General features: G+C 38.8%; 1 protein-coding gene across 3 annotated transcripts in view; it reads left to right on the forward strand.

Moving 5' to 3' along the window:
* The window catches only part of SRGAP1 (SLIT-ROBO Rho GTPase activating protein 1), a 139,593-nt gene that overhangs the window by 74,765 nt on the left and 46,475 nt on the right, over nt 1-18,353 (forward strand). For 2 of the 3 annotated variants that reach the window (XM_064701856.1, XM_064701857.1), the window contains exons 4-6: nt 4,273-4,335; nt 14,189-14,371; nt 14,761-14,889. In XM_064701856.1, coding sequence (XP_064557926.1) covers nt 4,273-4,335; nt 14,189-14,371; nt 14,761-14,889 — 375 coding nt within the window. The remainder of the gene's footprint in view (nt 1-4,272; nt 4,336-14,188; nt 14,372-14,760; nt 14,890-18,353) is intronic. The other variant, XM_064701858.1, reaches the window with a different exon arrangement.

An 18,353-nucleotide genomic window follows, 5' to 3' on the forward strand; every position in this document is an offset into this window, starting at 1 on the left:
TCTAGTACAGAGATTTTGTAGCATTTGTTGGGAGACATTATGTCAGGCCTCATACTTTCAGATAGACACCTAATCTCTTCTTTTTAGTTGCTGGCATATAAAGGCAGTAAGGTTGCTGTTGATGCTTGCCCTTCATGCTGCACATAAAATTAGAAAAATAAAGTAGTGTAGTTCAAACCTTGCATACTTGCACATTTCTTCAGGCAGATGGGGTAGCTGGCCTCATGGGGACAATTAAAGAATAAAGTAATAAGGAGAAATGTCAGGCAGAAGGGAAAAGTATTATGCAGAATATTTCATGCAGTGATTCTGGTTACCCCAGCAGTAATAATCAACTATATAAACACATACTCACAAAATCCTTAAGCAGATTTGTATATTTATAATTTATAAACATGTATTTTCCTTGGACAGAAATCTACATAAGCCAAGAAGAACATCTCTTCCAATGTTTACAGTAAAAGATGCTGGAGAAACCAAGCACAATAAATATTTTAGTTCCTTAATCTGGCTATTAACAAGGAATATAACTACCTACTGAATCTGTTTGGTGTTATACAGATTGTGGCATATAAATTTTTTGCATTATTTTCTTAAATATATAAATGTTTAAAAGGATAGCAAAGCTGTTTGTTGCTACAGACTGGCAAGTCTGGGAAAAAAATTTACTGAGTTGGCTATGTTAGTGTCACACAGCTCATGAGACCTCCATAAAAGAAGGGTTTGCACTTCACTTCCCACAGGGCCCAGCAGTGGACTTATTTAAAAGCAATAGGCACAGAATATTTTCCTTAAATTATGTTAACTGAGCAGTGTTGTGTAGGCTAAATACAGACACTAATGAGTCCCAGGAAGAACTGGACTGACCCTTAAATTTCAGTTAAAATAAACAAGAGTAAAGCTAGAGTGCCAAATTATACTTTAACTGAAATGTATGGAAAAAATTTTAACAGACTTCAATGAAAATATATTAATGTGGAATAAAATTTTAAGTTTCTTAGACTTTTATCCAGAAATACAAATCTTGATAACATCAGTAGGAGCACTGATGTTTTGAAAGTTGAGCACATACCAAAAGGAGGGTTTAGGTACGTTTGCTTGTCGGTTGCATGTGTATGATCTATGCTGCCAGCAAGTGAAAAAAATACACTGCTGTCTCTTAATGTCTTGAACCAAATTAGTAACATATATAATATCTTTAGCAGGAATTTGCATGTGCTCTAACATTTTTATTATATTCTTCATTCCTTTGGTTAATAGATTACTAGTGCATTTCTCAGGGGCACAGTGAATAACTAAGCACCTTCAGTGATTGTTTGTCAGGTTTTAATAGCCTGATTAGAGCTATCAACTTAGCTCTGGGAAAATGTGTGCTGCATCTTATTTTCAGTTGTTTGAGTACCCTGTGGACAGGCTCCTAGAGGAGCACACCATTCACACATGCTGAGCCCCACTGCAAGGAATAGGTAGCATAAACAAGAAATAGGAAAGCAATTAACCACTAAAAATAAATTTACTTCTTAAGTAGTGCTCTAACATGCCATATATTACATGCTAAAAGCCATGTTGCTTGCCAGTCAAGTCAGCTTTCTTGATCCTAAATGGTAAAGAAAAATGTGTTGGTTCTTGAAAAATAAATCCCTTTTATACTGCTAAATTTAACCAAATTTCTTTTTTTTTTTTGGTTTTTTTTTGGACAATTCCTACAAAATATTTCATCAGAATTGAAATAATTTGAAATGTTATCTATCACTGCAGGCATCATCTGCTAGTTGGAGTCCACAGATGAAGTGGTGGAGGGATGACTCCTTTGTGATAGTGTGGCATTGCTCGGTTGTCACTTCCCAATTTTCACTCTTTTTGCTGATCACCTCCCTCCCTCTTTATGCTTTCCATTTTAAAGCTTATTGTCCTTCTATAAAAGCATCTTTCTCTGTTGTGATCTCTTCCATTCACTTTCAAATTTACCACTGATCACTGTGTTGCCCTGGAAAAGATCATGAATACATGATAGCCAGTAAATCCTGAGGCCTGGACTGTTTGTATTTCAGTGCTGGACAGAGCTTGAAAGGAGCAAAGGGAAAAAATGGCTCCTAGAAACTAGTGCTCATTCACCAACTCCTCAGCTCATCTGGTGTCTACCTGCATCAAGGTGGGACTGCATTGAGAGGAGAGTCCATCCTTCAATGAACTCTGTGTGCTTTGCTTACAGTAAAACCTGAGAAAATTGATTTGGGGTTTTCTCAAACAAACTTCTGCACTGCCAGGTTAAGGCATCCTGCCTTAGAGTTGCTGTTGCTGTATTTAGGGTTTGATTCTCATCAGCCTCAGGATGGCTGTGAGCAACAGTTGAAAGGGATAAACTGCTTAAAGCTGGACTTCATCTAGAGTTTCCTCCACATGGGTATGCTCTCATCTTAATGTCAAATATCTTATTTGTATGTTTTGTCCTTCTTTCTGCTAAAGTAATTTTAAAAACTACTCACATTCAGCACTATAGAAGCATCTATCCAGGAATAAACAGGTGACCTCTGCTTGGAGCTTTGAGGAGATGTGTAAGCTGTGTTACAGCTGTGCTGCTGACTTTTAAAGGCAGGGTACCAATGTAAAGCAATGAAAAGCAGCTCAGAATTTTTCCTAAAGATTTTATGGCATTTCCCTAGAGCAGCTTGCAAATCTGCAGTCCTTTTCAATTCTTCATAAGCACTCTACTATTATATATAGGAAATTTTGTCCTTCGTATTAGATGAAAATAATATGATATTTGCAGAGAAATGGAAGTAGTAAGCCTTGTGTTCTAGATACTTTGGAACTAATGCATACCTCATGAAAATACATATTTGAAAAGTATGAGCAATAAGGAAAGTTTCAGTGTAATTCTGTGTACCTCGGCTTCAGAGCAGCTGTGTTACTGTGCCTCAGCTACTACAGCTAATGCCCTTGGGAATACAAGAATTTCACTGAAGTGTTTTTTAAAATTATATTCCTAGCTTCTTGTCAGTGTAAAACCATCTTGCATTTAATGATCGGAGTGAATACTGATAAGTGATATGATGAGTGCTTCGAAATATTGCCCAGAGTTAAAGTAGGATAGTAGGAGCAGGAGAAAAAAACACCTCAAATTTTCTGTTTGAGCTACTGTATGTATCTGTTTCATCCTCCTGGAAGACACAGTGAGTGGGATGTGTGATGTAGTTTTTCCTCATACGTGGATGTTGTGCTGCTAATTCTCATTCAGAAACCCATTATTCCTTCAGGTCTTTTAGTGATGGCCAAGTATGCACTAGGCAGCTTTGGACATGAGTTGTCCCTGAGGATTTTCCTTTGGCTTCCATACAAATACAAAGTACTTCTCATAGCTAAGGCCATTATCTATCGTGCTGTTGAAGTTTTTAGAAGCCAGACTAATTATCAATTTATTCTCAGAAAAAAAATCTGATGCTTCCAGCATGGATGTTAGAATGCTGAGCATCACAGCAGAAGTGTAGCCAGGCTGTTTGCCAAGTCCTGTAGCTCTGTTCTGTAGCTGTTTTCCTAAGGCTGTGATACAAATGCCTTCAACTCTTGCACAGTTGCCACCATTTTCATCAGATTGAGCTGCTGTGGAAAACTAACAAAGGAATATATTTCAATGAGACTCCAATTAAATGCTCTTGTTTTGACATATTTGCTTTGATAATAACTGCTGCTAAGCATTTCTTTTTTTTCTGGGTCAGAATGAAAGTAAAGTCACAGTCCAGAAAAGCTAAACAAAGCTGGTTTAGCAGCCCACTCTGTGGAATATTATGCAGTTGGCTATCTGTTTCAAAGAGGAGCCACAATTATTTCTTGCATAAATATTTAGATAGTTGTATGTGCTGAGAAACAAAGACTAGATGCAAAATTGGGCAGGACGTCCCTCTAGAATATCACATTCTGCATGGTTTCGTTTTTGTATATATCATAGCAATTATAAAACAGTACACAGTTTGTCCTATTAAAAACATTAATCTTGAACTTTCCCCTTTCTGTTGGCACCTAATTTCCTGATGCTTTATGGGAAAAATACCTTAAAACTACTTCTGGGTTTCTTTTTAGGAGTCTTCTGTCCAGATGTTATCTGTCTGCCTCTGCATCACTGAATCACTCTTTTTAGTGCACTGTAATTCAGAATGGTTTTTGGGAGTAATGTTGCATTCACTGTCTAGGATGAGCAATGAGTATAAATATCAAGAAACAAATGTATGATGCAGTTTTTACATGCCCTTTTCTAATGATTCTTTTTAATTGCAGAGTAAAGAGATTTCATTTCAGCTTCATGAAGACTTAATGAAAGTACTTAACGAGCTTTACACAGTAAGTACAGTTACTTACTTAGCTTATCTTATACAAATTCCATATCAGACTACTTCTGTAAGCTTTAAGTGGACTTTCATTGACTAAGTTACCCCCAATGGAGTTACTTATTTTTATGTTTTACACAAGCCTAAACTATATTTTTGAAAAAACTACTCACTTGTTTAAGTATGTATGATAATGCTGCCAGGATTACTCTTTACTTGCAACCCTTTTTTGCCCCCAGACTCTGGTGAGCCAGTTTATTAGAAGTTTTGTTGTTTTTTAATGAGACATTTCTACTCAGAGCTTACCAGAGCAATTTTTTTTCTTTTCTGCTTTGTTTTTGTCCATGCTGCCATCTGCTTAGTTTGACTTGTGGTCTACACTCTCTAAAAATCATAGGTGTTTGCAGATCCAGTGCTGTGCTGTCTAAATGTTACTTATGTGCCCTTCCCCATCCCTGACTCAGATAAGTAAATAATGAGAAGAAAAACAGAGCATTTTGTAGACTTCCCATACCATTTAGAGAGATCAAGGAAAAAAACCACTGTGAACATTCTGGCAAGCTCCTGCTAATCCACAGGCAAATCTGAGAGAACTTAGGTCTGAATTTCTATTTTCTTGTTGAAACCCATTTACACAACTTGGTACTACAAAACAATGTCTCATCTACCTGATAACTATTTCCCCATCTATTTTCTGAGGTGATGTGTTGTGAAAAAGAAAAAATGCAATAATTACTTTTTTTGAAACACAGCTGTAGAATTAAGATGAATTGGTGATGTGCATTTCTTATAAAAGCCTGTTGATTTCTGCTCATTCAGGAATTATACATTTAAATGCTCTTTTTTTTTGTCTGGAAGAACTGAAACATATATGCTCCAGTACCCTGTGTAACAATCTCTAGGCACCTCTGTTCCCCATCCTCGAGATTTGGAGGACCATAAAAAAATCTTTACAGTATTGATATCAAGTAACATTTGTGAAGTTTAGGAAGTGATCACTTCTCCACAAGCAGAGCCCAAACATTAGTTTTGTGCATCTTGGTGATTTTTCTTTTGACTTAGGGAAAACCATGCAGCCATCAGTGGATTTAAACTCAAGAAAAATTTAGGTGACAAAAAGGAGATGCAAAGAAAATTAGTCTTATCTTTCTGCCCTGAGTTCTTTTTAATTGTTACGGACAGATTCCCAAAGCCTTCCCAAACCACCACTTTTTATTTTGTTTGTTTGGGATTTTCTTTGGGGTTTTTTTGTCTGAAACCACCAGGATTTGTAGGGTGTGACACTGCAAAGCCTTTTTGGCTGAGGCCTGCAGTCAGTGAAGTGTTGTGGGATCAGCTCCTGCAAAGCAGCGATAGGCACAGACCGTTCCACCGCTGGGGGACCAAGTGGGACTTCAGTGCTGAATAGGCCCTGAAGATACAGCCTTGTTTCAATTAAACAGTTGCATAACTCCAGTGTCTGGCGAGGCTTGGGATTAGTGCCTGTGCTCCCAGGGTAGGGAAACTGTGAAGTATGTGCTGAAATACTTTTCTGAAGTACCACTGAAAATCTGCAGGACTGGACTTAAGTATTTTCATTCTTTTTCTTCACACTAGTGCTATATATGCATACTGATAAGCATAAGATTTAATCAGGTATTAACTTCCATATTGTGGCTTCCAGTGCATGCTAATACCTTTCTTAGAATTAAAGATTTATTTTTTAAATGGGAATATTTTTTATGTTATAAAACTTCTGAATTTGCCCACAACTTGAGTCAGGCTACGGCTGCAAGATGGTTTCTTGGGATGGAATTTACTTTACCTGATTTTCAGACATCTGCAGTGTAGATACAAATATCTTAGCATGCTATCTGTGTTCCAGCTAAAGTCCCTGCAAATCTAATATGGGCAGATGAGACCCCTTTAATCAGATGCAAAAATCTGCTTCAGATTAAGTGATCTGTACTGTTAACTTCATTGTCCAGCTTTTCATTGATTGCAAGGGCTTGGTCAGCTGTACATGTCCACATTTAGCTAAATAAAGCCCACACATAATAAAGTGACAATATGGTGCAGAGTAGCATCTGTTTCACTGCTTGAATGTTTAAAATGGTCATCATCATATCTGTGTATTTTATCTGCTCAAGTACATAAAGATAGAACAGCATCTAGACAGATGGGGACCTCATGCACAGGTTTTTCATTCTTTATGACATTTACTGTGTACAGAATAAGATCATAGTGGCCTTAGCAGGACAAGTATCGACAGTTTTAATCTCCAGCAGTTGACATTTCTCAGTCACAAAAAGGAAATGTCATCTACTTGTTTATAGAGGGGGAAAAGTTTTTTTAAAAAATCAGTCTTTCTATTGTGAGATAAATCATTGTGTCCAAAAAAAAGCAAACTGATACGAAATCTGTGAGTAATATACTAATACTGAAGTATCTCCCTACTGCTTAGTTCTGTTTGTTTGAAAGGAAAGGTGCCTTCATGAAGTCTAACTAAGAATGTTGTGTCATATTGGAATTTAAATACCTCTAAAGCCTTTGAATAAGGGGCAATTATCAGAGCTTTTAGTGTGTATGAAGGTTTAATAATCTGGTTATTTCTTATCATCATGCCTTATCTTACGGCAAAGGTCTGTAAATTAAGGCCTTTAGGTTGTGCTGTCCTCATTAAAACTACACATCATGTACAGGATTATTGAAGAAATAAGAACAGAAGCAGCTGAACCACAACTTCAGATGTTCTCAGAACAAAGCAGGCTTATTTCGCTGGAATAATCAGAATTTTGTGAGGGAAACCTTACTTTCTAATTTTCCATCTCTGCTATGTAAAGGGTTTTTTAATGTTACATTACATATGTTTTTGACATGTTTTACAACTAACAAAAATGCATTTTAAAATTCTGTATTTTCAATTTTCAGTATTTTATTGCATTTTAAAATTATGACTGAAAACATCATTCTAAAACAAATTTAATAGCTAAGCTTCACTTTGTATCTTTGTGAGTTCAGTGAATTATGACTTGCAAGCACTTAAAGCTGTGCCTGGTGTCTCTGTGGCTGTGCCAGACAGTTGGTATTTTCAGGTCTGCAGCATCCCAGCAGCTGCACTCCTCCTTTACTCCTCTCCTTACCACACTTTCAGCCAGTGCAGGCCAGGAATCAGTCCCATGTTTCAGATAAGAATATAAGCTATAGAAACTGCAATGAAATGTACCTTTTGAGTGAGGGGGATAGAGAAAGGGGAGCTCAGTTAGTTGTGTGGGGTCACAGACAGGAGTTTTCCTGGCATTTACAGGGAGAAAAGTTGGTCAGACTGAAAGCTGGAAGATGTTTGGTTTATTCTTTTGTGAACTGATTGATTTAGAAATCTTCTTACACACTGACTTAAAGAGACAACAGATTATTGACTTGGCAATAAATCATCTTTACAACATAGAAAACTCCCCAGTCAAACTCTTCTTCTGTTTCTCTGGGAAGTTAAAATACCTTGCCTTGTCAGATCAGGTTCTGATATCTAGCAATAATATCTGAATGATGGGGAATGACAGGGAACAGAAGGTAGGCAGACACTTGTGTTGGAGAGAGGCTTTCACTGGACTTATTTAGGGGTCAGGACATATTCATAAATGTCCTCTAAAAACGTCAGGAAGGTCACAGGTTTGCTGAAAATACAAAGCTGTTCCAGTAATAAGGCTGAGGGCAAATGGTGTAGAAAAGTGATGCACATCATAAAAGTATATTTTCATGTCTCCCACTTGGCTTTCCAAATTAATCCTACTGGCATCACACATTTCACAAGCAATGCAAATGTAAAGTGCTCAGAAAACGGAAAAAGTGAGGACAGTCCAAAGCAACTTGGTTGTTAAAAAAGACAGGGCTGCTGTGCCACTTGCGCTTTCCATTGATTTATCTTACTCTTGAAAAATCCTGGCTATTTAATTTTTCAAGGTAGTTGATGCCAGATATTCTTTTTTTCTTTGCTGAAATAACACAGAATCTGATTCCTCTTCAAAAAGTTAAGTTCAGTTTACTGTGGCACATCAGGGATCTGAGAAGGTGAAATCAGTAATCCTGTATTGATAGTGATATATGTGACAATTCCTAAAACCACAGCAGAGTTCAGCTTGGAATGAGTGAACAGGATGCTGACAACAGCTCAGCTTAACTGGTAGAGGCCACTGCTGTGGTAAAATTGGCATAAGATTTTGCTTATTTCTTGTGCAGAGCAGTAACTAACCCAATTTAATGAAACCCTTGTGACTCCACCTTCTGAGAGGAACTCACAGCTTAGCAGAGACAATTCTAAGACAATTCAAACATGATAAATACACCAGGGATGAGCTAGGAAATTACTATTTCCCGAGAAACACTGTGAAAAGGCTCTTAATTATGCAGTTTTATTATAAAAATAAAGTGCATGTTAACACAGTCATTTCAATCTATTTTAACTCTCTAGCTTTTAATCTTGCCTTGGTTTGAGTTTTCTAGAAAAGAAGGATGTGTGTAGAGAAGGAAAGCTGGTCCCCTGCTATGGGAACATTCTTCAGTTATGGCCCATAGAAGTATAGCACTAATTACTGTCTTGTTGATGGATTTGCCTAGAAAACAACTGTGGGGTTAAATAAAATAATTACCTAAGAATATACTCTAGTGTGCCCTTCCTTGTGATAAATACTATCTTCTGCCTTAAGCCTATTTGCTGAGCTCTTACAAATGATGCTGAAACTTTGGCACACAAATTGAGATGTTTATGCTACCAAGTGAACAGTCTGTCACCTACAAATGTGAGCGTACATAGTTAGGGTAGCAAAATCTTTTTCATCTGCTTGTAGTCTGACACAGTCATCTGACAAATATATATTTTACATCCCTGGATCAGCAGAATAAACCGGCTAAATTAATAGAAGATAAACTCAATATTTAATTTTAGAAAGGTACTAGTATGCTTTTAACAATGCTGGTTCACTACAGTGGAGAAATGCAGCAAATATCATTATGGCAGTTCAGCATCTGCAAAATTGCAACCTTGCTCTCTTTTTTCAGTGTGTACTTGATGGCTGATCAGTAAACATTTTGGAGACTAACTAAAGTCAGTTCAGTGAGGGATACTCACACAGAATGATCTGTCAGTTCAACAGTTTGGTGCACATTTGAGAAGAATTATTATATGTTCATAGTTTGAATAACAGATCTGTGAATCTGTTGCATGTTCACAGATCAGAGGCCTACAAATCTCAGAACTTTTCATACAATAAGTCTATTTAGGAAAGCCTGTTACTGTGTTTAACAACATCTAACAGTCTTAAAAACTCCAAGGCAAAAAGATGACATAGTGTTAAGGGAAAGAATCATATATGCAACTTAGCCAGCAAATTGTAAGCCAACTTGTTGGAGAAGTATGCACTGAAATACTTGGAAGCCAACTCCCTAGCTTATTCCCATTTATTTTTCCATACGTCTCTCTAATGCTTTCTCAAATTAAGTTCAGCTGCTGCAATATCAGCTCTTTAAAAAGCATTGACACATCATGAAAAAGGCTGAGAAATCATTAAGACGTTTTCACCAAAGGCTTGCAAAATAATCATGTCACTAGTGCATGAGATAAGCATGCTATCAATATCACAAACTGGACAGAAGTCATGTGCCTAGGCTGATCACTGCTCTTTACAGTGTCCATATTGATTCCTAAGCCAGTGAGGCTTGAGTAGGCCTGACTGACTGATGTCCAGCCCTGTGAATACAGAGAAAGAACTTTTTTGAATTTAAATTTATACTCATTTATACCAAGAACTTGTGCAGAGTTTGTTTTGAGAACATGGATTTCAAGAAGACATCTTTATTCCCTGTGAAGGCTATGAGTTCCATGTAGTTCTCCCACAAAACTTGCCTATCAATCAGTGTGGAGTGAGACACTGGATATGGTAGCATGAGCTGTAAGCAAGCAGTGATAGGAGGAAACACTCCTTGGTGATATGAAGCTAGTGGAGTCAGTGTGGAGATACTCGTGAGAACAGAGACACCCTTGTACTCCTTCAAAGAGTGCTTCTTTCAACAAGGAGGCAAGCTGAAGTGTCAGCCACTGCAGGAGGACATTTATGCTAGTTTAAGAACATAATCTGCTAGTTTAAGTACTTCAATGCTTGCTGCTTTTGGCAAGCAGAACAAATCCTTGTTTCACCACTTAGGTGCTTTTAAACACAGTTAGAATACTTTGAGATATATTTGATACAGAATCACAGAATATGCTGAGTTGGAATGCACCCTCAAGGATCATAGAATCCAGCTCCTGGCCCTGCATAACACCATCTTCAAGAGTGATGTCGTGTGCCCAAGAGTGTTATCCTGAACTCAGGCAGGGCTTGGTGCTGTGACCACTTCCCTAGGGAGTCTGTTCCAGTGACAAGCCACCCCCAGGGTGAAGAACCTTTTTCTAATATCCAAATTAATCATCCCATGACAATTTCAGGCCATTCCCTTGGGACCTGTCACTGGTCACACAGAGAAGAAATCAGTGTCTGCCTCTCATGAGGAAGTTGCAGATGGCAATGAGCTCTCCCCTCAGTCTCCTGTTCTCCAGGCTGAAGAGACCGAGTGACCTCAGGCACTCCTCATACAGTTTCCCCTCAAGACCCTTCACCATCTTTGTTGCCCTCCTATGGGCACTGTCCAATAGCTTTATATCCCTCTTCTATTGTGGCTCCCCAAACTGCCCACAGTTATTAAGGTGAGGCTGTCCCCTCCCTTGCCTGCTGGCAGTGCTGTTCCTGATGCTTCCCAGGACACTCTTGGCCTTCCTGGCTGCCAGGGCACTGCTGACTCATATCCAGCTTCCCCTCGACCAGGACCCCATGGTCCCTTTCCATGGCACTGCCCTCCAGCCTCTCATTCCCCAGTCTGTCCATTCACCCAGGGCTGCCCCATCCCAGGTGCAGAGTCCCAATACCTTTCCTTTGGTGAACTTCATGAGGGTGGTGATTGCCCAGTTCTCTTAATTTGTCAAGGTCTCTCTGCAGGGCTTTGGAGGGAGTCGGCAGCTCCTCCCAGTTTTGTATCAGCTGTGAACTTGTTTAGTACCCCTTCTAGTCATGCATCCAAGTCATTAATGAAGATGTTGAAGAGCACAGGACATAAGACAGCCCTGCAGCAGAACCCCACTAGTGACAGGTCACCAGTCTGATGTCACCCTATTCACTATAACTGTGCCCAACCAATGGGCCAGTTGCTCACCTTTCACATGAGGTGTTTATCCAGCTGTGTGCTGGACATTTTATCCAGAAGGATACTCTGAGAAAGATCTACTGAAATTCAAGATTACATCAGCTGACTTCCCTTGGTGGGACCTAGGTGGGTTACCTTGCCATAAAAGGAAATCAAAGTTTGATCAACAGGACTTCCCTCTCATGAAGTTGTGCTGGCTGTGACCAGTGACTGTGTTGTCTTTCAGGTGTTTTTCAATACATCCTAGAATGATCTCCTTTATAGCTTTGCCAGGCACTGAAGTGAGATTGACAGACCTGCGGTTTGCAGGGAGGACCCTTCCTGCCCTTCTTGAAAACTGGGGCAACATTTGCCAGTTTCCAGCCAGCCTGGACTTTGCCAATTCCCATGACTGCTCAAAAACTGAGAGAGAGGTTTTGTGATGACATCAGCCAGCTCTTGGAGAATTCTTGGGTTAATTCCATCAGGACCCATAGTTCCCTCTGCAGGCAGAGTACAAAAGAAAATAACTTTTCTAGGTAGTAAGACACATGAATTAGTCTTGTCCCACCAACTAAAAAGTCTCTAGAGATTACACAGAACAAAAGATAAAAAATAAAAGCAAACACCTCTAGCCTTATGTAAAGAAACACTTAGAAGATTTGAATAGAAAGGCCAGAAGAAAAGGGCACAACCTTGCTTTTAATTTCCTTTCCCCATCATTTTTAATAAGAGCCATATCACTTTCTGTGCTTCTCTGTTTTATTATATAAACCATTTCTTTGAAAAGTCCTTTTCTTCTCTTTGCAGTAATTCATTTGTTTCCATGTGGCTGTATGAGTTAAGCTCCCTGGGAACTGATCATCAACAACTCTAACAGTGCCTTTGGAGCAGTGCACAATACAGGAGACTGAACACTCTTTAGTTAGACTGGGAACCTTGCAGACCTCGCCCCTGTGGGCTTGCCTTCTCTTCCTGACCCAGCTTTGTCTGTCTCTGGGAGTTTTTTCTGTCTCATCCATGCAGATGTGAACTGGTGGGGCAGCAGCTGTTCCCAGTGGCTGTAGGCAGTGTTTGGGCATGGAGCTCTGCCCTCTGCTCGGGCGTTGGAGCCCAGAGTGGTGTAGAGGAGCAGCAGCAATAACACAGAGTCCTGCTCCTGGCAATTTGGCTTTTTCCAGCACAGAGCTGTAAGCATATGTTTCTTAAAATAAAAACAGGGCCAGTTTTAGTGTTTGTCACCAGCTGTTTTACCTTACTACAGGAAGCTGGTGAAGAGTTGTCTGTTTCATTTTTAGTATCAGTGGCATGAGTCTTAAGTAGTGGCATACACAGTTATGGTGTATAACATACATTGTTATGCAAAATTGCATTTCTCTGGAAGTGTGTGTCTTGCTGTTGCACAGGACTTGAAATAAGCATCAGTTCAGCCACCCACTGGCATGGCATGCAGTTGGTTTGTGTCGAACCATGCTAAAATGTGCTGTAGTGAATTGCCATATCTAGCTGTAGTGTTTTGCCACTCCACGGATACTCCTTAGGCTGGCCTAAATACTGAGTTTCAAAAAGTACACTCTCCCAAGGGAATATTTAAAGGCAGCTTCCCAAAACTGTTTCCTCCATGGGTAACACAAGCAGCTGGTTTCATTCCTCCCTGCCTGTGTGTCCTTCAGTTGAATGGTTTGCGTGGCCTCCACCCAAAGATATTATCTGCTGGTGAGAGCTCTGGCACCTTTTAGAGGAAGAGAGGAGGCCTCTGGCTGCCTGGGGATGCCTTCCTGCTTTATTCAGTGCTCTAAAGTTAAGACAACACAAAGAAACAAACAACAAAAGACTGGGGAAGGCAGAAAGATACTTCCTTTGTGGAAGTGGGCAGAGTCAGCCCTACCCAGCAGAGGAGAGGCTTGTGATTGACTGCTGTTCACTGTGCAGGAGTCAGGCTGAGAGGTTTTTCTTGTTTGGAGAAGAAAGGGAGGACTGGGGTAACCCAGTCCCTTTTCCTCTTCATGCAAGCATGTATTTGCATACTGGCAACCCAAGCTCTCTGATCTGCAGACCCAGCAGGTGTGTAGAGGACAGATGCCTTTGGGTCTGGCATTTTCACAACTTAGGTATCAGGCAGCTCCTTCAGTTCTCATCTGGTTTTAGATTGGGCCCAGTCTGCAGGCTGTGCAGTGGGCAGACACTTCTTCCCAGGCCATGGACAGCCATCCAGCTATCTGGGGATTTGCTCCCAGGCCAAAGCTTCCCATTCCCTCTCCTTCATTCCCCTTTTCTAGTGTTGAAGGGATCCTTCTGATTTCAAACATTCGGTGTCCACAGCCAAGCTGTTACTTAGCCCAGAAGATGGCTATATATCAGATAGAGTCAGTACTGACACAGATTGAGTTTTGTTGTTCATTATTTTAGATTTTCACTTGAAGATAAGAATACTGAAATTTATTAAGAATGGCTTTTGCTCTTTCCTATAAGAGAAAATGAAAGAAAAAAAATCCCTATTTGGAATACTGTTAAATAAATCAGAAAAGAAAAATGTAACCAAAAGTCCTCAATTTCCACTGGCAAAGAAACTTACATGTTTATAAGTCAACATTTTCTCAAAGACCCTATGATTTTTCTGTATATACCTTTATATTGTCATTTTCTCTTAATTCTTCTTTAACTCTTGCCTTTTGCAGGTCATGAAAACATACCACATGTATCATGCAGAGAGTATCAGTGCTGAAAGCAAACTGAAGGAGGCAGAGAAGCAAGAAGAAAAACAGATTGGGAGGTCAGGAGACCCTGTTTTTCATATTCGACTAGAAGAAAGGCACCAGAGACGGAGCTCTGTGAAGAAGATTGAAAAAATGAAGGAAAAAGTAAATTGTTCTTTTATTTTGTCTCATTTGAAATAAATTCAGTGCATTTCTGACATTCTTTGGCATGATATTAGACAGAGAAATACAGCTGGGAAATTAAACTAAGCAAGGTACACATAATAAACTAGCAGTGGGTTATAGATAACTCGACATAATTTTAGTTCAGAGAGGGTGATACTTCATTACATATATAATTCTTACTGTAAAGTTTGTCACATTTGGAACAAAATATTAAGTTTTCACTTTGGATTCTATCTGTTGTATGTATAACAGGCTGGAAATTAAGGTTCTTTCTTGTTACTAGGAATGTGTGCTTGAATTGTTACCATTTCTGCTGCACACCAAAAATGAAGTAATTAAAATACTTTAATATGAAATGTCTTTCCTAGCGTCAAGCAAAATATTCTGAGAACAAGCTGAAGTCTATTAAGGCCCGTAATGAATACCTGCTCACTCTTGAAGCAACCAATGCTTCTGTGTTCAAGTATTACATTCACGACCTTTCGGATCTGATCGATGTAAGTATTGGCATGTTGGTGTTTATGTTTATTATTCTGTTCAGGAATAATCCTTTTTTCAGTTTTAAAGGGAATATATTAGTCATATGGGTTGCCTACAGTGCATTTACTATTTATAATATTGTATGATACAATCAGAAGTTTTTCCCTTATTTCCACAAAATAAAGTGCCACTAAGATGCTGAACCCATTCCTTTAAAGTTTGAATGTTGTGTTTGCCCCATGTGTCAACAGAAAATACGACATTGCAGTTATGTGCAATCTCTGGAATCAAAGTATTTTTTACAAGACAAACTTCTTAACTGGTCATTCAAAAGAAACAATTTCTTCCATGTTTTCAAAACTCTTTAGTTTCATTCATTTAGTCATTGAATCATACATACAATGGCTTCTTACTCTTACTTCATGCAGTTTGAAGAACAGGCACAATCAGTCCTGTACTGTGCACTGTCAGCATACCTGTTACTTATTTTCAGTAAGTTGTTTTTATGAGAACATCCTAGAAGAATGAGGTTATACACTAATGTTGACTTGTGCCAGCATTTAGTGCTCTGTATTACTGACATTCTTACATGATGCAGAGGGAGCATCCTGCACCCTCATCACATCCCACCCTCTTTGTAAGCTGACTTCATGTGTGATAGAGAAGATACAGAGACAGCAAACACAAGCTCCAGAACATTCATTCACTGGCATTGTAGGGTTAAATGGCTCAGTGGGTTCACCTCTGAAAAAGTGGCCCATTTGAAATTCTAGATATTTGAATATGTTTGCCTGCTGCAACAGTAACATATGTTACTTCCAATAGTAAACCACATTCATACACAGCTCTGGTTTCTAATATAGAATAAATTAATACAGAATTTGACAAGAAGTCTCATTTCTACTGACTGGAGAAGCAAAGCTTCACAGAGAAGGGGAAAAATGCCTTCTTAAGATTAATGGACTAAAATAGCTCCATATATGTGTTTTATTATATGTCATCTAAAAACTGATATTTTCTTTATAATTTCTGGTGTTTCTATAATTTATAAAATCTTGCTGGATTTTGTTAAAACTTTTCCCTTTCAAATGGTTTGCTTCTTGCTTTCTTGCTTCTTTCTTGCTTTCCTGTAAAAGATGTCAATTAATCTTTTTTTTGTTTTCAGAATTTTTTTTCTGTCTCTATTTCAACATCTCTCTTATTCCTTTCCTAGTTGCTACTGCATGTTTTCTCCTGATTTCTTCTGGTTTATTCTGTGTCCTGTCCTTGTCTAGTCTGTATCCATGCACTTGCACAACCTGATCCATCCATCTAGCTTGCCCAGGCAGTGAAAGCATTTACCAGGACCTATAGGTGGAAAATTAGGGCAGAAAACAGAGGACAAGCTGTGTACCTGCTGTGGTATCCCCCAAGTGAGAAATTGAGCCTACCTAGTGGATGATTTTCCTGCTACTGCTTAAAGGATGACAGATTTTTGGTCAGTAATTAGGGCATGTCTCATACATGTGAACTTCATAAATTCTTCTTGGATTATGGAAGGAAGGAAAGGTCATTTTCTTTTTGTTTCCATCACCCATACCCCTTCAGAAGCTGGATAGATGCTCATTTTGTCACCTCTCCTGCTTTCCCTTTCCAAGTTCACATTTCTCAGAGAATGTCTCCAGTGTGTGTTTCTAAAACTTTATCAGGTTGGAAGATGCATGTGATTCTTCCCAATTCAGTGATGTCCACAGAGGTTTCTGTAACAGTGAAAACTGAGGGGAGGACCCACCAGTCTGGAGCTTTACAAACAATTGTGAGGGGAGGAGAAGTGAAGCCTTCTGTCCATACACACACACAGGGCCAACACTTACTGGAGTTAGTGTGTATGTAAGGGTATTTACAGAACCATGAAGACTAGAGCCTCCTAACTGCTAGTCTTTAATAAAAAGAAACATTCTACAATATTTAGTAGCACAGAAAAGTTGTATCTACTCTGCCTGTCTTTTTGAAAGCCATGGACCAGTGTACACAATAACATTCTTCTGGCAAAACGGCTTGAGAAATTACTCTTCCCTAAGGAATTTAAATGGAAGGTCTAGCTGCCCTTTTCCATCAGTGTTTTGTAAGAGTAGGCTGTAAACATGTGCAACCAGAATTTGCTTCAGAGCTAATTTAATCCAATTGTGAGCTTGTTTAAATGAAGTGTCTTTCAGACATTTGTATTTAATCAGAATATGCTGTGAAAGCACTGGTATTTAGACAGAGTGTTTGCCACTTGACAAAGGAAACTCTTTTTGTAAATGCAAGAATCTTGGCAAGGGTTTGGAGTTATATCATTGGAATGTGAGACATGCTTCCCAGTGGCCATATGTTGCAACAGTCCAGACTACCTCATTCTGTAAATCTGATAATGTCATGGTACAATTTGGAGTTTTCAGAGCAGTGGTGGCAATTTCATTCTTTGCCCTCTCTATTTTGTCCCGCTTTACTAGCCTGACTTCTGTGCTTCCTTGAGCTCTCTCATTGCCTGTACAGAAAGGGATTACCTCTGCTCTGTGTCTCAATTCCAGTGGACATGGAAGAATTTAGATCTCCCCAAGCTGTTGGTGTTGCCCATAAATGAAATGAAATGTCTTCCTGTGCTAGTGAAAAATATGTCTAATGAAAGCAGGCTAAGTACATGCAATAAACTGTTCCATAATTTTTTTTTCTAACAAGGCTGGGGAGCAGAGTGGGACTACTCATTTTTACAAAAAAAAAAACCAAAAAAGCCACCTATTTTTGATTTGGATTCCACTGCATTTTCCATATATGAGGCTTATATGGAAAATCCTAAATTACTGTTCCCCATTTGAACTCAGTCTGAACTGTTCAACTCTGTCATTTCATTAACAGAGCTCAGCGCTTCTGACTAAAAATTATGATGTGTTGCTCATTTTAAGCTCTTGTGATAAAAGTAATATAAAAATATTGCTGGAGTCTTAGCTGGATGATTTAATGCAGTTAGGGAGCTGAGAGATGAGACCAACATTTGCAAAGAAGCAGAGAGGTAAACAGGATTTGATATGCACAAATATCAAATTTTTGTATTTCTGTCCCCGGCATATTGTAGAGGAATTTGAATTTTCTGTTAAGTATTTTTTCTGTGCTGTCTAGAGTGGGATCTAGTTCAAGGGCAGGACAGAATTAGTTAATTTCTTTATTTGTACCTATAAAAACCAGTAAAGATTAGCTGAATTTAATAAGCTTTACCTAGTATGTAGAAATTTTTTAAAGATTCTGGGTTTCAGAGGAACAACAAACTATACAGTGCTGCTAATCTGGCTGTTAGTGCCAGCATCTGTCCATATGGCACATACTTTTACTCATTTACTTTAATTAAATCTGCCTAAGAGGAAGGTAAGGACCTTTTTTCAGACTTACCATGCATTTTTATGATCTGAAGATAAATACTAGGAAATAGTGATCAAAACAACTTTACTGTAGTTCTGCTGCTGAA

This window comes from Zonotrichia leucophrys, chromosome 1A (assembly GCF_028769735.1).
Source record: "Zonotrichia leucophrys gambelii isolate GWCS_2022_RI chromosome 1A, RI_Zleu_2.0, whole genome shotgun sequence".
Lineage (NCBI taxonomy): Eukaryota > Metazoa > Chordata > Aves > Passeriformes > Passerellidae > Zonotrichia > Zonotrichia leucophrys.